A 22,807-nucleotide genomic window follows, 5' to 3' on the forward strand; every position below is an offset into this window, starting at 1 on the left:
GCCCATATAAGAGCTTAAATTGATCTCTGATTGAGGATGATGATTTACAAATAACGGTTTCAATCCACAAAGATGAAAATGAAAAAGATTATCGAACTGTATCACCCCTGTATAACAGTCGTGTCTGCAGCCTTTGCTGACTAAAAAAAATCAGCCGAAATTGTAAGAAATGAGTAAATATCTTGACATTTCATCCAAAGACAACAAATTTTAGGTCAAGACAAGGGTGTGTTATTTGGTATGGAGGGTCATAGCCACCACAAGTTACCTTTCTAAAAGGGGATATGTAGTGCTAACTAAAGATGGTTTATTATGAGATCAAGATACCTCAATACAATGAAAACTAGAAATCTAAGCAACGGATCCGGTCTGAATCAAATATAAGGTTTCAATATCATAACATGACTAAGAAAATGGGCAGTATGACGGCGGACAAGACGTAATTAAAAGGATATCCCATTTTAATTGAACATTTAGAACGAATAAGAGGGTATACAGCATGCATTTGTAATCGATTATAATCCCCCTGATTCTTTATATGTAACGGATATTTTATCATGTTTTTTGTAAGCATTTTGTTTGCCAACGGGCTCTCGAAAAATTCCAAAAGGTCTTTCTGTGGGAAAATTTACTAGAGCCTTACAACAGCAATGTATATTTTCAGACAAGGACCTAAGAATACAGATTAGGGTTAAAAAAAGTGGATTTCAAAGGGAGCGCATCGGGAAGAGGGACAATGTCAAAATGCGTGTTCTCAGATTATTCAAAAAATTCTTATGAAATAGTTATTAATTGAAAATTTTAAGTATAGTAAAGAAAGCACTCTTAAAGATACAGATGGACAAAAAATACATTGGTTAGTTTGAGAGGAAATGTGGACGCGTGTTAAGGATCAATGTTGGATGGTTTGTGGTTTGTGAGTTGGTTTGTGAGTTGGTTGGTTTTAGTGTTGGTTAGAGAGCAGCTCACTTCTATTTGATATACCTGGAATCTTAATTCGGATTTGGTATGTTGTTAAAAAAAAGAAATTATCCGGGAAAAGTGGTTTGAATCTGCCCTATTCCACAGAAATTGCTTATTCATGATATGCACCACTGCAATGTCTTCTGACATTACGTCACAGACCCAATAGCTCATTGGTTGAAAGTGACGTAAAATCAGTCAATACGTCACTTACAACCAATCAGCTATTGGGTGGAACGGAAGACATTGCAATGGTGCATATCATGAATTCTAGGATATAAGGAATTTATCTCGCATACATATAACGCAAACGCAAAAGAATTTCAAATTTCTAGGGCCAAAGGCAAATTCATATGGGCAAAAGTTTTGATAGGAAAATTCTTTTACACTTTACTTATTTTTCTAGCTTACCCATTACTTTTATAATTACAAAACTTCCCTGTACCTAGCAAACCTTCTCGCATCACAAAAAGCGACCTCTCAGAAATTGAGAGCTTCAGGACCACTCCTTGCTTTTGGTCTAAATCCAAGAACCATCTATGTACCCTGGACCAAGTTTCTCAATCCCGGCCATGCAAAATCTTTGATCGGAGCTTTTTGAAAAGTGGTACCCTAATGGCGGCACTACTCAATAGCGGTGTAAATGCATCGAGAGCGCTAGATCTACTTTCCCTCGAAAACTTTTGATGATGCAGCGCCGTTAGACGTTAATTTTGAACACTACAATGGCTTCTTTACAGGTACCGATTCAAAAACAAACTTCGAACAATGATGGCGGATATAGCTTGGTCCAGGGATATATAAAGGTCAGTGATGTAATGGTATGGAGTAATAAGGGTTACAACGATAAACAACAAAAAGTGAAATCAGACAAGAAAAATAAGGGCAGTAATAACCGCAGTAATTGGATTTAGGTACGGATTAAAATCATGTAACTGATATGAGGTTGAAAAGCAATAGCAGATTATCTGATGAGGTAAAGTTAATGTCATTTTAATGCATGTAACATTATTACTAATCTCGTTTTGTTAATGTTGTACTTATAAGTACCTTTCTGAACTTCTTGATCTTGTTTTAAAAGAAAGAGTTACACCACGTTTATATAAGGTGTTTTGAAGTGTGAGTGGATTCTTGGGTCTCCGATGTTCAGGAAGAGCACACACTTTTCTTTTAATGAAACTTAACTTTTCGGGTTTAAAGCCTAAAATATTTCGAGGGGTAAATCATTTGAAAGAAGGTGTACGATACTTTTTGACTTTTTGAACTTTTTTTTATTACTTAAATTTGACTTTTTTCAAACTTTCATTTTGAATTTTCTCGACATAAACACCCACCGACCTCAGGCGCCCAAAATTTTTCACCCAAATTTGTCCAAAAACGCCTACCGCCCATAAATTTTGCTCCACCAATCCGCCCATTCAAGAAACTTTTTGACTTTTTCAAGAATTTTTTTTACGAGTGATTTTTACCCTCGAAAAATTAAACTCGTTTTGAGAGTATTTTAGACTGATTTCATAAGGAATTGAATGCTATAGGGCCTGTAAAACAATGTTCTAAGAATGTCCTTATACTTATCTCCGTCCTTCGCTTTTAAAACAAGTCTTAAAGGTATGATGATAAGAAGCATCGGTCTAAGGTCAAAACCCAAGCCGCAATATATGTCTTTTAGCATTTTTATCTAAAAAAAGTGCGTACAAAATATCTCCAGGTTTTAGACATGAAATCTTTTAATATTTTAACTCAATGGTAACTTTAAAAATCAAATTCATCCAATTCGGCAAAAGTGATAATATATTTTTAAAATAGTAGCCAAAAACAGACAATCTGGTTAAAGAAGAATTTACTCAAGCACTAAGTCGGTACATTTGATGTCATTCCCGGATAATCCAATCTATGATTCTATTTCCTAATCTTGGTGGATTTAACATTTCCTGGACAAAACTATTTTAAGGTAACCAAGCAAGAATAGTTCGTAAAGCTTTAATGTCATTTTAGTATTTTCAGTTGGTGGAACTAGTTTCAGTCGCGTTACCAGTTGTCACACAACGACGTTTCAACGTTTATTTAACGTTCACAACGTCAATATAACGTTAAAACAACGTTGTGTGCCAGCTTGGTAACTTTTATTGTCGGCTGTTTTGTCGATTAATTAAACAGAGTTAAATCCACTTTAATACTTAAGAGGTACATTGTCTAGATGGGGTCAGCTAACGATCTAAAAGGAGACTGTGTTCCAGTTCGAAACCAAAACTTTTTTATGGTGATCATGGTTATTTTTGATTTTACAGGACAGCTTTGATCCGGAAGAACTTGAAAACTTACATCTGTACTTTTTGTATAGTATTGGAAAATTTATTGATTAAAGGTTTTGTTTTTAAATAAGAGTGATATCGTATTGCTTACTCATCAATTTTAATTTACAAGCTTTTTGATATTGAATTGACACGGATGTGGAGCAAGATTGGTCAGAAATAGGGGGAAAAACAATATCTTGCTTATATCAGCACAATATAACAATAGGCAGACACTGTCCAGATATGAAGTATGTGTCTGATATGAAACGAGAACACTTATGAAAAAATAAAACCTTTAATTCGTAGATCGATTCAGTATAATTTGGGAAATTATTTAGATTGGGAAATTTTCTGAAATAAGGGTTCAAATAAGGGTTCACGGAAAATAAAATTATTAAAGTGCCAAAACTTTTATCAAAAAAGGATGTTGATAATTTTTGACCGTATTTTTTTAGATTAGCTGCAACGGGTATCTGGACGGAGACGAATTTGGAATTTATTTGATCGAATTCAAAGGATTTACACCTGATTTGAAATCATAATAAATCTGGGGATATTTTGAAGTTTTATTCGCTTTTCATTGACAAGAAAATCTCTCTCTGTCGGATAGCAGACGAATTTTTTTAGGATTATGATGAAAAAAGAAGAAGAACTTTAAGGAAAATTTAAAGGAAAAACTGAAAGAAAAATAAAACCTTTCATAAACCCTCTTTATAAAGGCATTAGATAGTTTAAACCTTTTTTTTTGGAATTTGGGTAATTGAAATTCCATATGCTTTGTAATTTCTATGTGGATCTGCACCAAAAACTATATCGTATAGTTGTATAGAACTTTAAGATCAATTTGTTAAGTTTAGGATTAGATCAACTTTAAAGGATCTTAGAGCGGGTATTTCTCCCCCAAAAATCGTTCTTTTAAGGGTTTCTTTTTCAAATTTCAAAGGGTTTTTGGTGACTGGAAATAAAGCCTGAATTATAAAATTTTCCCACAACATAGGATTACAGGTCACAGTGGACATGAGAGTATTAGAGCTTAACTAACCCTTTCCGAATGAGTAGGGATTTGCCAGTCCCATAAAATACGACTAAACCCTAAAATACGACTAAACCCTAAAATACCCCTCTGTCACAAACCCATTAGAAAATTTGGCAAAAAGTTGGTCCCAGTCATCCCCACTCGAAGTTCAATGTCTAAAAATTGAAAAAACCATCCCCACTGGATTTTTTAACCTTGGAACAATGGAATTTCTATCCTCATTGAGATTTTGATAAGGATTTTTATCCCCACTGAGAAAAAAAGTTCCACCGGGGCTGTGAGACAGGGGTGTCCTAAACGATCATTGCTTTAAAAAGAGAAGTTTCTAGCAACTTCCTTTGTCACCTGCATTAAATTTAATTTTAAATTATTAGATTTTCAATGCACAATTTCAGAGCCACAACAATTCCTAATGTTCATTGAAAAGTAGACATCAAAAATCTCACACTTGGATAGTAATGTAATCTTCAGAATTCACGTCTGAAAATGATATAAAAAGGAATAAAAAATTGAAAGAAAATCTTCACCGAAAAAATCATTGCGCAAAGAATTTTCTAAGGTGGTTTAACCATTTTAAAACTAATTCCTTTATGTGATAAGATTTTCCTAAAAATCGTATTTACCCCTCGAAATGTTATGGAATATATTTCACACTGTCTCAAAAATATCCTGGTTCTAATTGCATTTGACTTATTTTGGCGGTAAAGAGACTAACATTCTGTTAAGAATGTCTCTTGTTAAATGAGACAAAAAACAAGCTTTCACTTTCTAAGATGTTGTTTTTAGTAGATATTTTTGGGGAAAATTTTAGTCCAACACTGACTGAGAAGACGATAGCAAATTTAAGGTGCCACACGGGCTACGAACGATAGGATCGGTATCTTAAAAGTAAGTACACGTTTTTTTTTTAATAAGGAACACGTTTATAAGGAACTCGAGGCTGAAAATAGTGTAAAAAATAAGGAATTGTTAAGGAACTGCTCAGGCTGAGAATAAGTGGATTTGAAAATAATGTACCTTATTGTGACTAATTTGACCAAATTTTGATCTTTCAAGGGGCAAAAAGTTCAAAATTTCCTATGTAGTAAGGAACTCGATAAGGAACTTTGAGACTGAAATTCTCTGTAAAAATAAGGAACTCCAGGCTCAGAGCAAAGTTAAGGTTCCTTATAAAAAAAAAAACGTGTAGCTTTCTTGAAGCTCTAAATGGTAAACGATACCATAAAGATTTAGCTGGGGGTAAGTAAGGGAACTTCAGAAGGGAAGAATAAGTTATAAGCAAAAATAATTAAATAAAACAGCTTTGACAAATTATTTTTGCTCATTTAATCATCCCCACCAAATTAAAATTACAAAATATAACTGAAAATATGAATCTGATTCCAAATTCTTTTTTCGCTAGCGCAGTGTGGAATTGTTTCAAAAAACAAGCTCGCACGCGACCAAGCAATTAATTATAATTACACCTAGCTATAAAATTATCTTTTTATTCGTTCTTCTTTTTCTTCATAGAATCCTTTCATTTGCTTTGTTTCATTTACAAGATTCAAGATGCTTCTCAGGTGTTGAAATGATTAGCACTTCCACACGCTTATACTTTTCTTTATCTTTATTAAAAAAGAGAACATTTTGAGAACATTCTAAGAATATTATAAGGCTTTACATGCAATTTCTTAGGAAGACCAGAATACTCAAGACTCAATGCTTAGGCCCAAAAAGTTGAGAGCTTCCTTAACACTTCTACTGTAGACATTCTAAAAATGCTTACTGTATTGGGCTTTTCCAGAAAAAAACCATATACCCCCTGTTGAGGAGGTCCATTTCCGTTCCAAGGGGGTAAGGTTTGATATGTGGGAGAATTCCATAGGGAGATGCAAAAATCTGCCTAAAATAACTGGAATTCCGTGGGGGTAGCTTTTTAAATCCTACTAAAATTCAGAATTCCAGAGGGGTTTAAACCTGAAATTGCCTGGAATTCCAGGGGGTTGCAGCATTTACAACCACAGAGGGATGGACCTCCTCAACAGGGGGTATACGGTTTTTTTCTGGAAAAGCCCATTATAAACAACAGAACACAACACATTTCAGGAGTGTGCTGTTTGGCCCTCAGCCTGACGGCGTGATTGGGTTTTTATCCTTGCATGATTGCGCACTCTAAATTATTTGAAATAATGGCCGTGATTAAGATATTGGTGTTATTCGTGATGAGGCAATAATTTAAGTCGTGATGTGTGATTTGTTTTTTTTCGTCATTTTTTGCGTAACTGCATGACAAATTTTCGTGATTGATCGTGATCAGGGTAAAACATTTGGCGAAGAGGGGTGCTGCTGGGAGGGGGCTCATTATATTGTTCTTCATCCAAGTACAATCGTCATGATCCTCAGCATAGATTTTGCTACATAGACGAGGAGATTCAAGATACAAGAAATATTGAAATTGTAACCCCAGTACATATTAGGGGAACGGTTTTATCGCTTTCATGTTTAGGTTGTTTTCACGATTTTAGGAAGTTCAAGGGTGCAATATAGTGAAAACTCCTGTTAGGTGCTAAAGCACGTGATTCCTATAGAAATAAATATTTGTGCCTTCAAAAAATATCCCAAATTGCGCAATAATACACAGGTAGTAACAGCCTTAAAAATTTCTGTTCTTAAAAGCGTTGATCAAATAAGGGCACGAGCGAAAAGTCGGCAATTTTTCCAACACAAATACAGTGAAAAAATCTGTGAGCAAATATTTCCAAAAACAAAAGCTTGGGTTTTTCATCTTCAATTAAAATTGAGAGGTATTTAAATTATGTTTTTATACAAAGAAATTCTAGGGAGTTTGTCAGTCAATATTTAAAAAATTGTTAAAATAATTCAATTTTTCATTCATGATAAAATTTTCATCGTTTTTTCAATGCTGGCACACAGGATTTTCGGAGTGTACTCAGGTGCAACAGAACGCAAGCCAGAATCAATATTTGTGAAAGAATAATTCGATTAAGAGAACTCAGCTTAAAAACATAAAAACTTTTAAAAGTCTTCATTTACACTAAAAAGTGTGAACTTTGGGTCTCCATGTGTAACAAGGTCCAAGGTTTAATATGAAATCAGTTAACAAAATAAATTATCAAAGTAAATATGGAAAAGTTTAAAGTGAAGATCACGCTAATGAAAAGACCTTGGTGGTTGGTGGATTTATTTTTCGGAAAGTTTAATGGTTGAAATTTTACTTGAACTTCGAGTAATGTCGAGTTTGTTTTGCTTGAATTGATTCATAAAGGCCAACTATATAAGAACATAAGACTTCGAAGTCCAGAATATTAAGAACAAATCAAGAACAAAAGGCTTTGCGGACTTAAAACAACCAATTTCTTTAGAAATTGCATAAAATTACTCACAGGACAGTGGAAATAAGAACATTTTAAGAATCACATTGTAAAACTTATAACTCAAAATATTAAGAACATATGGAGGCTTTAAAAATTCGAATATTCTTGTATAAAAAAACGTGTACGTATGGCAACTACAAGCCCGGGGAAGGGGCACTGAATGAAAGAACCCCTGGCAGTTTAACTGTTAATCCTGAACTAATTGCATGCCAGAAACCTTATATCCATGCTTACTGTTGACAAAGAAAAGGAATCCGGTAACAATAATGTAGGACAGGTCAAACCAACAGAGAAATATGCAATGAATTTTACGTAAAATTCACTGTAAAATCGGGCAGCCAAGTGAATCCGTATCAAAATACTTATATACACCTTAATGATTTTCATTGAACATTTATTGGTAATTTTTAAAGATTCAACAATTACAGTTTTTTGGTTAGAAGACGTGCATGAATCTGCCAGTACCATGGAGCTAAATTTATTTGGTAGGAAATAGTTTTCAATAAATCATTCAGAGAATATCCACCGTTAGCTTCACATTGAAATCGGAGTAGAGTAAATGGTACATTTTCAAGATTTTCATTGAATTTACTGTTTATTTTATATTCCTGTGTTGATTATTAAATTTGAAACTGACCAGTCTCCCTTTCATTAGCTTTATTAGGGTTGAAGAAACGGACGGTGGTCTGCAAAGTTAGAAAACTCAAAACGTCGAACAAGACAGAGGGCGGGTGATTCGAGTTACAGAGAGAAGTTTAATTTAGAAAATTAACATGGTTATTAAATTTCTGGCTCGTTCAGTTTAAGAACAGTCATTCTTGTTAAAGATTCATGAGATAACAGATGGATTGTAGAGTAGTATCTTCGTAAAAACGAATCTCGCAGTAGCACTCAAACTCAACTCAAAAGCTGTCCTCCCACCCCTTGAGGGAAAGAAGTCGTAGATTTCCCTAAATACATAGCATGTAGCGAACTATTCTCCGGAGAAATGAACCACAAGATTGCCCCGTGGTCGTTCGGGGTGATGCAGTCTACCAAACCAAACACTATGATGATTTGATTTGTCACAAATGAATGACGTCACAGGATAATATTCTGCAGATTATGCATCTTGACAAACCCTGAGGACGTGTGAAAGCGAAAAGGGTCTGTGAGAAACACACTGTCACAAAAATCGCTTGTTCATTCTAACCACAATATAAGATTTTCACACGGTTTTGATCGAACCAAAAAATTGGAAAAATCATATCAAATAATGGTTAAGACATGCCTTGACTTAGTTCATGTACACAAGGAACTATTTATCTTATCAATCCAGCAAATGTCTTATGGCCAGTCGACCACTGATATTCGAAATATTATATACCGACATTTGCAGGTATAAGAATGGAACAAAATGCCACAAAAATAAAAACAAAAAACTTAATATCCGAAGAAAGCAGGTATTTTTAGCGAGTGATGAAGATTTCATATCAACAAGTCTGTTATTGTAAATGAATTTTGCCGTTTATGTACATCGCAAACTTTTAAGACATTATCGTTTTGCGGTTTCTTTGCTTTGTTTAGACATAAAATTTCTAGTCAATTTATAAAGATTGAAGTGAATAAAATCAGACAAGACTTCGCTAAACAGTGTTTAGTTTGGTCTGTTTTCTTTGGAATGCGGACCTCATTTTTGGACCACGAGAGAAATCTTTTGACCACATAACCACAACAAATTTTGGCTGCAAAGCTTTTAAACGAAACGTTATTTCCTGTGTGGTCTTGTTTAGACAAGTTTCTTAAGAATTGTTTATTTTTTGTTAATTTCAAAATAACACTTTTACCAAAAATACAATGTATTGACGAGTCTCCATTTTGGTAAGCAATCAATCAACTTTGGCATAAACTTAGAGCCAAATTTATAATCGCAGTTTTTCGTATTGAAAGTCTAGAGAACTTCTTATAGGCCATATAATCATATACCTAATACACCTTTTTTTTTAAGAACAAACTATATTAGAACATAAAGCTTCGATGGCCAAAATGTTAAGAACGAGTTAAGAACATTTTAAGGCTTTGGGAACTCTAAAACACCCAATTTCTTAGGAAGACACACAAAAGTACCCACAAAATGGCGAAAATAAGAACATGTTAAGAACATTTTTAGGTTTAAATCTGAAAAAGTTAAGAACATCCGAAGGCTTCAAAGGTTTTGGATGTTCTTTAAAAAAAAACGTGTACTGTAAGATGTATGCGAGGTTGATGTATGCGGTGCGAGCATAAATGGAATATATTATAGATGATAGACTGTTACTTGTCATCTTTAAGGGAAAATCATTTCTGTAAAATGAGCTAAAAAGGGCCAGCGAATGACCATTCTTAAACGTAGACAAGGCTTGAATGTTGCACCCTAAACATTATGACATCACAACATTTAATAATTCATCAACAAATCATCAACATTCTTCGCTACATTATTCATTGTAACAAAGTTAAATTCAACTTAATGGAATCAAAAAAAATAAGTCACTCCACAACAGATGAAACCCGTATAAATCCTTAAGAGGGGGCGGGTTGAAAGTTCAATTACCCATATATTTATATGAAAACACTGCAAAGAGATACTTATTAAACAAACAATGTATGGGAAAAAGACAATAAGATGGCTAGCACTTTAACTTTTGGTGAGATTCAGAGATATTTTTATCATTTTTCTAAGCTTAGTTACAATGAAGGTATATAAACACTTGTGATGTTATGGAGGACCTTGTCGAGGTTTACATGCGACTTCTGTTTTGATGGTTGTTTAGAAGATTTGACATTTGATCAATTTTTGTAGGGTTGTTACTTTGTTTGCTATTTTGGTTGATTTTTGAGAATTTGATGTTCTCCCAGCCCAGCTCAGGCCGGGTGGAGACTGGGGAGACTGGGGAGACTTCAGCCTCCCCAACTTTAAGCAAATGAGTTTTTTTTTCAAATTCCTAGCGAGTTTTATCTCATTTTGAGTCTTCAGCCTCTCCACTTTTAAGGGTGGTTCCGCCGGGCCTGCATCTAATTTTAATCTAAAATCTGGAAGATAGAAGATCATTAAAACCTTCCTCATGAAGTTAGACTACTGTACTGTGACTGGACAAAATTAAATGAGATGAATGAGGTAAATGCGTTTTGACTGCAAGATTTAGTTATCGAAAATTTCTAGTGGTGATGGTGATTGCAACCCAAAATTTCAGTGTTTTATATACCTTAAAAATTTGAATTTGAGATTTTTTGGGCCGAATTTCCAGTGGTTAGTAATCTCAGTGAGAAAGTGACGTAGCTTTGTCACAAACATCTAAAAAGCCAATCAATCAACAAAGTTTGAAAATTTGTCTGTTTAAGCAACAGTCATATCGATGATAAAGCGTACAAATCATGGGCAAAGGCAAATCAAAAAACAACAAAACAGATAGAAAGAATCATGGAAGTTTTCTAACGCATTATCAGTTTTCACTGACGCTTAAGAAACATCTTTCAACGGGACGTTATAATGACATCTTTTGAATGTTCCGCAACATTTTGTAAGAAAGAAAATTTAAGTGGCTGTTAGTGTCAGTCAGTCATTCGGGCATGCATGGAAACATTTCAATGTATTTCTAATGAATTGAAAAAGGGGTCAAAACGATATACATAACAGAGAAATATCATGCTATGAGGATGAAAATATCACTAGAATTTAGTTTGTTTGGGAAGTTTGGCTTGAAATGCAACGTTTAAGAAAGGAAATCATACAGAAAAGATCTTATTTATTATTGGTAATGCTATATTATAAATATCTGATTAAAATTTCAGGTGCAGACAATATGATTACCTTTACTTAGCAAGTTCAAGAAAGGAGACAGTTCTATTTGTTGGTCTAGTATCAGCAAAATGGTTATGTTTTTATAGTACGTATTGTAACAAAGATTATTCCTTAAGAAATTTCGTTTTTAAAACCAAGACGGCCCAAGACCTGTGAGTTTGTTGAAAACAGTCTACAAGAAGTGTTTAAAATGGAAATTTTTCTCTTGCAGACAGCGCTTGCTTTTGCCTTTAACCATATTCAAAGAAATTTTTTAGAAAAGTTTAGTTCAGTTTTGCAACTAAAAGATACATAAATTTTATGAATCACCTTCATTGCATCTTTGTGAATGATTCAAAAAGAGAATACACAATTGAAGAGCAAAATAAAGCCTTTTTAGTCGGCATCTTGTCTTCTTTTGTGGTATGTTCTTTTCAATCGTTAACAAAATACATTTAAAGAGATATTATTTTCTATTATTATATTTGAACTAATCAGCTGATCTGATTTTAAAATAATTTACCCCTGAACCTTGATAATCAGCTGACTCAAAAAGCTTTGCAGATAAATTTTCGAGCCCCTGCTAAGTTGAGATATCAAAATATTAAGGCTTCTTAGTTATTCCAAATAAAATATGATATCAATATTTCACGTCTTGATGTTTATTTAAAGGAGCTTTTAAAGTTATTATGATCGAAGTTTAAAGGGACATATTATTCTACTTTGTGCGTTTGTATCTGTAAAAGCACTAAAAATAGATTATGCATCGCACTGATATTATGGTACAACTTCTCGATGTAGGTGTAAAATCATCGAGAGCGCTAGATATACTTTTCCTTGAATACTTGCGATGTAGCGCCGTTTGCCAAAGTTAGGCAAAGTTTTAACACTGCAATGAATATTTTGCCGAAAGTTGTATCGGCCTCTCGCAGAACCTCAGAATGTTACCATCAAAACAAACTGTGTATCATGTACCCTTAAAACAGTCCTTGAGAACTACTTCAAAAGGTACTAGATGATCTTTCAATAAGGTCTTTAATGACAGTGATCATCTTTAAGAGATACTTTAATCGGATTAATTTTCGCGAGATTAAATTTCGCGATTTCGCGAATTTTTGCCATTTTCGCGAAATTAAAACTCGCGAACACGCGTGAGATTCCTGATTCGCGAAATTAAATCCACCACCAAACTTTTAAAATTGTATTTTTGGCGGAGAAACTAGTTCCAAGTCTCCATTTATGGCAAAAAATGGCTATTTTCAGCTGTTTTCTGGCTTATTCGCGAAATTAAATCCACGCGAAATATTTCAAAACTCTGACTCGCGAAATTAAATCCAGAAAATTTCGCGATTTTTTTAGCTCGCGAAATTTAATCTCGCGAAATTTAATCCGGTTAAAGTATTTTGTTGACAAATTCTACATTTCTGTTTGTTTACGGTTAGCTATTTACTATATAGAGGAAGCATTCGGTAAACGGGTAATGAAATGGCTCGTGTAGGGGATTTGAGCCTTTTTTGAGCTTTGTTATTGACATATTAGTGACAAATTTGTCTTTTTGCTTACTTTCTACAATTTAAAAGCGCAAAAATTTTGATATTGAATGAATTCTTTACATGGATAAGTTCACATGGGCATTAGTTTACTAAACTATGGTAGAGAGTGCTTGAGTTTCGTATGGGAAAAGGCTTTTACAGTATGTTCGGAACATGATTGAATATGAAAGTTTGATGTGGAAGAAGCTTCAGGTTAAAGTTTCCTGAATTTCATTCATAGGGTTAATGACTTTTCGTTTCTGGTGATTCTTGGTCAAGATAGATCGTGTTGAGTTAAGTCCGTTATTAGTGACCGTAATAAGAGGATTGTCCGGATTTTTTTAATGAAGTGTCTGCTAATTAAGATTTGTAAATATTAGTTTAAATCTACTTTTCTCCTACAGGTTTCACTAGCCTTTAAACCTGCTTCAACGTTTTAAGACACCTGAGTTATTTAACGTTCATTAAAAAGAACATAATTTAGAAGTTTTGGCTCGTGTCCTAGCTTCCTGATTGTCTAGGCTTGTGACGTCAAACAAGCGCAGACTTGGTCCAAGTCCAAAAAACCCTTCAGACTTTGAAGGAAGGAAACTTTTGAGATCTTGATATTAAAGTATCTTATTGGAAATTTCCTATTCACCGTATGCTTACTCATAGAGCACGAAACATTGAAATTAAAGTAAAATAACTAGAGAAAAAAGCCGACCCCGCAGCGCATTAAATTTACATAAACAAAAAATAAAAATAAAAATATCAAAAACAAAAATATTTCCCTAAAATTTATCCCATTCTTTTTGTATGTTTTATTTTGCGGAGGAATTTTATTTAGTACTTTGATAACGATTATTTACTTATTTACTAGATAGGAAGATTGCAGATGTTTTTCTAAAAGTTCCTTAGAAGAAGAACAAGGGACTTACGGTGTTGTTAGGGAACTTAGTAAAAAATCCTTAGCGCGAAAAAGGAACGGTTCCTTTATGGTCCTTCATGCATAATAAATGACTAGTCTTTTGATCAAGGCACGCGTCGACAGAATAATAAAACATATGATATTACACTGATAAACTTTAAGGGAGTGGATACATAAAAACTATCATTGTTTTAGTCGTGTTAACTTGTCGCGAGCCCCTCTAAATCGATTTGACACTTTTCTTTTGTTCTTGGTCAACGCGAGGTGTAATAAACAGGCTCGTTTAATGATAATTAGTAATGGTTACTTTTCTTTTGTTTACAAACAATATAATTTTATCATTAAAATGTTCCTCTTTAATATTTCTGTCTTTAATTACAGGGAATATAGAAGAACAGAAAGAAAAAGAATGAATAATTAAAACACGGTGAAAAAGAAATAATCATAAAATAATAAAGTACACAACAATAAAGAAAGGAAAACAAAAGGAATATCGAAAGAGGAGTGGAATTTAATCTTCGTAATTATCTGAAATAGAATAAAGGAATACAATTATTAAATGAAGATCTTCAAAATTAAACAAAAGAAGCGTTCTGTTATGGAATTCACGACATTGTGACGTCATAGAGAATCATACTAGTACCCAGATTCTTTCTAACTTAAGTAGACGCAGACAGAGATAGAGCCCAAAGTGCTGGTACAAAATCAAACATTTGGAACATTGCACCAGACAAGACGAACAAAATACCACATGAAATCAAATCGTTAATACTATTTAAAAACGGAACCAAACTTCACCAGCAATGAGGCGAAGCATCACATTCTTTTGGTTTCTGGTCTGCAATTTATTGGTATTGGTGCAATGCAATGACAGCCATCTAGAGGTCACTTTTGATGGAACGCAATACATTGAGAAATCAATGCTGGTACAACCGACACACCAAAAAACAAATGAACTTAATATGATATTCAGAACTTCCATATCATCTGGTCTGCTATTTTATGCATCTGGAGTAACTGGTGACTACATTGTATTGGAACTTGTCCATGGCAAATTAAGGTAGGCGAGTTTTTTTTCAGTTTTTAATCTTAAAACCTTGAAGAAATTGAAAGGCAGGCATAGTTTTAGGCCATTTTTTACAAAAGTTTCTCTTGGTTGCTTTTATGTGGTTTAATTTGGAAATACAGTAAAATTACTAGCATTGGTAGTAAATACTTCTGCAAAAACACGTAGGCATGGCTCTGAAATCTAATACTTCACCTAAAAGCTTAGTCCGAAGTAAATGGCTTTTCACTCGTTCGTCTGGGTCTCTCATGTTTCCCACCCCTTTACTCCATCCAATCTAATTTTGCTGAATCAGTTTGAGGATGCGCATGTACAAACCCAGGCAATCATCAAAGAAAATTCGAGCATTACTTGTTACCCCTACTGTAAAATAAAACTGTCAAAACTCGTCTAGCCTAAAGACAAGATAGGTGATCTCTTTTAGTCCCTGATTATTAGAATTAATGATCGTTTAGCTCTCAAGCTACTCACATTACAACTAGATCAGGCAAAAAAGAAATTGACCATAATGTTACAATTTGACAATAGGGAAATGTCTCTTATTTCGCATACGAGGATATAAGGTTTTAGTGATTTGTTTACTTTGAGATTAGTATGGCGTCTGTAGTATTGTATTGTCGATACCTTGAACGGGAAAATACCTCTTGAGTGTTTCGCACAGACAGTGTATGCACATGCTAAGATTCTGATTAGGGTCAACGGGTGTAAAATATCTCTAAAAGGGTTATACTTTCTGCATCTCCAATTGAGTGCACTCTCTACAACTCAAACTTATTTACCTGGTATTGGATGACAAACTTTTACAGTCGGGTTTAAGGATTATGTATTATTATGGATATTATAGATCTCATACTGTGGATATTTTAGCAAGAAATTTAGCTAAAAGATTTTATAAAAATGAGTGATAGTTTCTATTTTGTTACTAAAATTTCGGCTACCAAAAATAGAACTAAAAACTCTCAACTTAAGATTAAGACGAGTTTAATCCCATATTTATTTTTCGCTACATGGGGTTTTATTGTGTTATAAGAAAAACGACTGTTAAATTTTTAATCCGTGAAAAGGTCTTTATCAATTTCACGGAAGTTAAAGAGATACTTTTTTCAAAAAAAATGAATAGAGGCAACAGAGTATAAACTGTTTCCTTGGCACGCGCCATCTTAATTCTATCAAAAACCGTTAAGATTTTATGTTGATTGAAAATCAAAGTTTTAAAATACGGAAATTCAAATTGAGGTTAAATCAATCACGAAACTTTCACGGGAAATTAAATGATGAAACTAAAATCTTAAGAACTCTTCAAACAAAAAGATTTTTACGCAAATTTCCGTTAATTGGTAGCTGAAAAGTGTATCATATTTCAAGCTTTGGCGTTATAGTTAAATCTCCGATCGACGGACAACAAAACACAGAAAGCGGTCAATTATCCGCTGTATTTAGCCCAATCAATTACTAAAATTAGACCTTCAATATTTATCCCGAGAAAAACTTTAAAGGTCGGAAGTGTTTAAGAGTCTAATTGCAATAAAAATAGAATCATTGCACGGAAAGGGATTCACTATCAAAATTTTCAAAAATATTGATAAAAAAACCGTTAAAACTTCATCAAAGACAAGAGAACTGCGCTATCAGGGAGCTGTTTTTGAGGGTTTTGCAAAGAAGTTTTCCTTTGCAGAAAACGCAGACATGTTGTGATAAAATATCAAAAATAAACTTTTTATTTTGAAATTTTCTACTGATAAATTTCGCTATGTGGGGGCGAAAACGCTAAAGAAGAAATTTATCAACAAAAATTGAAAATAAGATTTTAAAACGGCGTATTTTGAGAAATCATTTAAAAAGCGATTAAAAGATTTAAAAAAATTTGATATTAAAATAATGAAGATGAAAATGAAGATGAAGAAAACAAATAAATAAAAAATCTTGGCAGGTGTATGGAGCGCCGTATCTGATGAAAAAGGAGAGAAAATCCAGCAACGGGGTTGATCAAAATCTCGACCCCTTTATTAGAATTTCATTTTTCTATTTCAAATGAAACGGTTTTTAAAATTCTTAAAACCGGTTGATTAAGATACAAAAAGATTTTTGAAAATGAAGAAGAAAATACAAAAGGAAGAAACAATGGAAAGATAATAGAGATTGGGAAAAAATATCGAAAAAATTTTCCACTGTTTAACAGAGGGGCCCCAGCGTTAGACTGTATAAGGTGGAGACTAAGCATGCTAGGTGCATAGCAAAATATCTTCTTTTATTGTGCGTGTACTATTAAAAACCCTTTTTCTTTTTTTTATATCGTACGCATGTATTGACGAAAAAATGCGGCAAAGAGAATATAAATTTATGGGAGATACAAATGGAAATGATATAAAATGAAAATATTCTTCATTTTCGAATGAAGGGAATGATAAAAAATGTCCCGACCGCCTCGCTTCAAACTATATTGTATTCACGGCCGCAAGAAATAAAAAACGCATAAAAAACGAGTAAAAATGATATTGTATTTCTTTCAAAAATACAATACAATTTTCAATTTGATAAAACACATTAAGAATTCATTAAACAATATATTTGAACTAAATTTTGGGTGCCAACCGATTAAAATTATTTTTTCGGTCCCTAAAAAATATTGGAACCCCTATTTATACCAATGACTCACCAAAAGCGGAAATTATTGTAACAAAATTAAAATAAAGAATGACGCCGAATTAAGCCACGAAATTGCAAACACACGCCCCTTATGTATTTTACAGCCTACCCAGAAAAAATCAAATACGGTTAGAAAACACCTAAAACCTCATCCGAGAACGACACCAGAACTGCAAAAAATATGTTTAAAAATTCAAACAAAAATTCTTGCATGTCAAAAAAACTAGTTCTTTCCTACTATTAATTAAAATTTGAATGTAATACAATTTAAGGAGAGTTCAAAAGAAGGGACACGAACATCATTAAGTTATAGAGAGTTACAAGCTATAGAGGTTCGGGTCACGGATAGTATGTTATAATCCAATTTCTTTTTGCTAGCCTCTCTAGTAAGCAATCGAAATCATACTAAATTTGATAAAATTCTTTCATTTTAACACGTTCTTCAATTTCCGTTCTCTTCTAGATACACTGCCAACAGCGACGGCCTGTCTACCGAGTCCAGACCCGTCGAAATCATTTACGGAGAGAATTTTGCTGACGGCCAATATCACCAAGTCAATGTCCAAATAGGAGAATATACAAAACTTTACACCTATTCGCAAAATCAAAATTTAAATCAAACAGTTGTTCGCTCGTTCGCTAAAGACTTACGCTATGACTTGGACGAGATTACGTATTACGCAGGACTCCCAATCAAGCAACGGCCCATCACTAAAGACGTCATCATGTCGAAAACCAATTTCCGTGGCTGCATCAACATCATTACGTTCAACAAAAAGGCTTTAAAACTTTCGCCAAGCGATCTCAAAGCTAAAAACTCTGATATCACATTTCACGGTAAATACATTAAAGGATGCAATATTGAGAAACCAATATTTCTTAAATCTTTCAAATCATCTAAAGACCAACTCGAGATTTATTCACACGTCAACCGCAACATGTTCCGCGCGGAATTCTATTATCGCACGTATCTGCAGACAGGTAATATCTTAATCAGCCGCAGATCAACCAAAGCATCTTCGCTCTCGTTGACGGTGAAAGACAATAAATTACAACTTCTGGTCAACGTGACCAAGAAAGATTCAATATCCATCGGACATTTTGATGCAAATGCAGACGATGGCGTTTGGAGGAAAATTCAAATCCACATTACACCAAAAGAGATTGTCTTCGGTATCGGGGAAATCACCACCAGATATCAATTCAATTCGTCCAAACTTGTATTAGATTTTCCGAACAAGATCGTCTTTGGTGGTGAGTACGAATCAAAACCAGGTTTCACTGGATGTATTAAGGATGTTTATCTTGGCAACGAGTTAACAACAATCACCAAGGTAATGAATCTGGGCACAGATCTAAAATATGAGGAAGAACAATGCAAAATGAAGGATTTCTGCTTACCAAACCAACCTTGCGCCAATAAAGGTCGATGTATCCAAAAACCAACTAAAGCTGTCTGTGATTGCCAAGGGACTGGCTTCACTGGAACTTTCTGTCAAAAACCAAATACGCATCAATACCAATCTTCGTGCACTGGTTACTTCAAACAAGGTTACCGTGACAACGGTATTTTCGTCATTAAACCAGGACATTCAAAACCGTTCGAAGTGTACTGCGATATGAAAAATAAAGATGGACCTAAAACAATTATAAAAACCAACATTGGAGATAAGAAATATGTTTTCAAAAGCGAAAGTTATGACAAAGACTATCATTACCATCAAGTGACTTATGAAGCGACAAAATCACAAATCGCAGACTTGATCACCGCCAGTCAGACGTGTCGCCAATACGTACGTTACGATTGCATTGCTTCAACGTTATTAAATACGTACTACAAGACGGAACGCTCTTCAAGTCTCGGGCTACGTTGGTATTCGCGTAAAGGATTCCCTCGACATTATTGGCACGGTGATTCAAAAACGGCGAGTAAGAAATCGTGCCGTTGTGGACTCGACGGGAGCTGCATTCGTACAGACGTCTTATGCAACTGCGACGTCCGCGATCAAAAGTTTCACTACGATGACGGCTTCATTAGCGAGAAAGATGATCTCCCGATCTCCAAAATCCGAGTCAGCATCCAACGTACTAATCCCCGATCATCGTTTCACATCGGCGATCTTGAATGTAGTGACAATGTCAATATCTCAAACATTATCCCAAGTTACGTTCCCGATTTAGCGACCGACAAAAACGGAGTCGTCTTACACGAGCCGACAACGCCGTACTCAAATCAAACAGAAATCGACGTCAGTAAAAAGAAAACGAAAAACTTTGTGCTGATCGATACCAAGCTCTTATACGGCATCATAATCGCTGTCATCCTCCTCATTTCATTATTACTTCTCATCCTCATCTTAAAGAGACGGTTATGTTGCTGTTACTACGAAAACAAAGCTAAACCGCAAATCGTTGAAATTTACAAAGACGTCGACATGGCAACACATCGCAACAACAATAAAAATAGTTTTCAACTAGCCGATGATTCGTCGGCACATTTTAAAGTCAGTGACGTCACATTATCCGTTAAACGAGGAATGTCGTCGTCTTACCCCGTTTCAAATTCAGAAAGCTCAGTTAGTACTATCGATCCGAGTCGTTACTACCAGCATAACATCAGCGATTCAGACACGTTAAGCCTGCATCAATCCATAATCCCTCCTGAGCCTCCAGTTCGAACAACGTTAAAGATAAAAAAAGAGTTGGCTCAGAAACGACAGAGTGACGGCTCCCAATTAAGTAGTAGCAGTGAAACAAGTGTCGCTAAAAACAATAATAAATCAACAACACCACCTTCAAACGATTCTATATTATCTAAATCATACAGCAGTACTAGAGACTATATCTGCGAACTTGAAGATGGGATTTCACCACTCAAGCAAAAAATCTTAGAAATGAGTACCGCCAAACAGAGACTCAGAAGCGGTGAACTTTATTTTCACCATCAGGACTCAAATGCTACAATGCAGTCACTTCTTTCCTCCTCCAGTGACTCCAGTAGCAAAGAATCAGATTTAAATACAGACGATGATACATCAAATGATTTATCCGAACTATTACCTATAAACAAAGCCGAGCGCTCTAGAAGCGTTCGCTTTACGGAGGAAGAAAAGAAAGACTTTTACTCGCGAATGTATCAAGCTGTTAATAGTGGTAGCAAACCGACTAAATTAACGGCAGCCGAATATCAAAGGACAGATGGATATTTGTACGGCGACGATGTCAGTAAAACTCTTGTTTGAGGTATGATTAAATGAAATTTTTAACATAGTTTTTTTTATTTTCTTATTTTGTTGTGAATTTAGTTGTTTGACAAAAAGAGTAATATATTACGAGTTATGTATCATAAAATTTTAGGCCTAACATTATAAGAAGTGCAAGAAATTCTACCTGAGCTTGAAAGTAGGTTGGAAAATTCTTTTAAAATGAAATTAAGATACTCTGGATACTCCGAAATTATTGAATTTGTAATCAAGAAATCAGTTCCTGAAACACTTAGATTTCTTTCCTTCTTCATTTATAGGCAAAAGGCATTTTTAAGGGTTAAAAACTCTTTTGTAAAATATTTTTTCGACGTTATGACATTTAAATATGGAAATGTAAGATAGGATTGTTTATATATCATTATTATTATTTCAAAGCTAAAAAGAACACTATTGTAAGAGCTCTGCATAAAATATGAAAGATTTTATTATTTTAAACAAAGAAAAACTAAACATAAAAAACTTTATGATATTTTCGGCATTGCGTGAGCCCTTCAATTGACAGACACTTGTCTTACCGTCAACAAGGAGTTTAAGGAGGGCCCTTATTTCAGTTTCCAATCCAAGGGGCAGGATGGCACACATTGGGGACAAGAAATAAACATCCATGCTAAGAAGGTCTTTTTTTTGGAAAGGTAAGGTCGTAAAATTTTTCTTCTTAAAGGGGAAGTTAAGTAATGTGTAGGGTATATATTTTTCATCATTTACAACATTTAAACGTTATACATCCCTGCATCTTTCGTCTATTTCTTAAAGGCCTGTTTTGGCCAATATTTTTGGGACTCCTTAGATTTACGCCGAAAATTTAATCACTCCGTTTGATTCTTCAAAATCTCATCAATTTCTTTTCCAGGGTACCAGTATACCTCCCCCCCTAGGGCAGAAAATACGACCCCTTCAACACGAGGAGGGAAATCGTTTCTCGAATACCCCACTTCGAATACACGGGTTGCATTCAAAACATGTGATTACTCAAAAAAGTTCACGTGATTTTATTCCCATGTTATTTGCTTTACAATCTACAGCTGATAACTTTATTAGTGTCGATAAATTCGAACCAAGCAGAAATAATTACCATGTAACAAGCACATAAAAATTTCGAGTAAAAGCCTGATTTGTCAGACTTTAATTTTGCAACCTGTGTATTGTATCGGATCCACTTCTAGCAAAAAATCAAAATGCGAAAAAAAGAAAAGAAACACATACCTTCCGAATCTTCATAGGATTGCCATTGATGTATCTTTCAAAGCAGATTCTTTACAATTTTGCACTGTTGTCCTATTATTTTCCCATTATTGCTCATTGATTGATCAGACCAAGGTAGTGTTAATTGTATTAGTTTTCATATTTTTCATTCATATTATTTAGAGCACTAAGAAAATAATAGATATTTAATGAGGTACAAAAGAAAAGCATTATGATTTCCAGGAACTTTCCTGGTTAGGTGCAACATCTCATATCTGAATATGTACATTAAGCAATGTACAATCAAGGTCATAATATTTGAGAAAAAAAGGGAAATTCACCGGGAAGTTTTGAAACCACAATCGATTTGTAAGTGCTCTAAAGTAGGTTCGATGGTTAGAGTTTTAACGCTAGACTCAGGACCTTAGGATCTGAGGATCAAAAAGTTCAAAAGTAGTCCAATAAGGCTCAGAATATAGCCTGGAAGTCTGCCAACCCTTCCCAAATTGAAATATTCGATTAAATTAAAGAGATAGCCCAAAATCGACTTTTTCACCGGAAATTTAAATTTTGAAAAACGTTAAAATAACCGGAATTCTCAATATATTTCAACCATGATTGTAGCATGGTAGTGAACTCGCTAGATTTTCCCGATCAGAAAAAAATTTTTACTACATGATAGGGGAGCCTACATATTCTAGGGAAAGCATTTAAGTATAGAGTATAGATAGACTCT

The 22,807-nt window shown here is 34.3% G+C and overlaps 1 protein-coding gene across 1 annotated transcript; it reads left to right on the plus strand.

Moving 5' to 3' along the window:
- Nucleotides 1-14,290: 14,290 nt before the first annotated feature.
- On the plus strand, nt 14,291-21,321 carry LOC136798433 (contactin-associated protein like 5-3-like). The gene is made up of 2 exons (XM_067055041.1): nt 14,291-14,971; nt 18,087-21,321. The coding sequence occupies exons 1-2, from the start codon at nt 14,715-14,717 to the stop codon at nt 20,863-20,865; spliced, it is 3,036 nt and encodes a 1,011-aa protein (XP_066911142.1). The 5' UTR covers nt 14,291-14,714; the 3' UTR covers nt 20,866-21,321.
- Nucleotides 21,322-22,807: the final 1,486 nt, after the last annotated feature.

The sequence above is a fragment of the Clytia hemisphaerica genome, unplaced genomic scaffold (genome assembly GCF_902728285.1).
Source record: "Clytia hemisphaerica strain Z4C2 unplaced genomic scaffold, Clytia hemisphaerica genome assembly, whole genome shotgun sequence".
In the NCBI taxonomy this organism is placed as follows: Eukaryota; Metazoa; Cnidaria; class Hydrozoa; order Leptothecata; family Clytiidae; genus Clytia; species Clytia hemisphaerica.

Coding starts and splice junctions, on each gene's coding strand:
- LOC136798433 (XM_067055041.1), top strand. CDS start 14,715: ATGAGGCGAAGCATCACATTCTTTTGGTTTCTGGTCTGCAATTTATTG. Junction 14,972..18,086: donor CTTGTCCATGGCAAATTAAG/GTAGGCGAGTTT, acceptor GTTCTCTTCTAG/ATACACTGCCAACAGCGACG.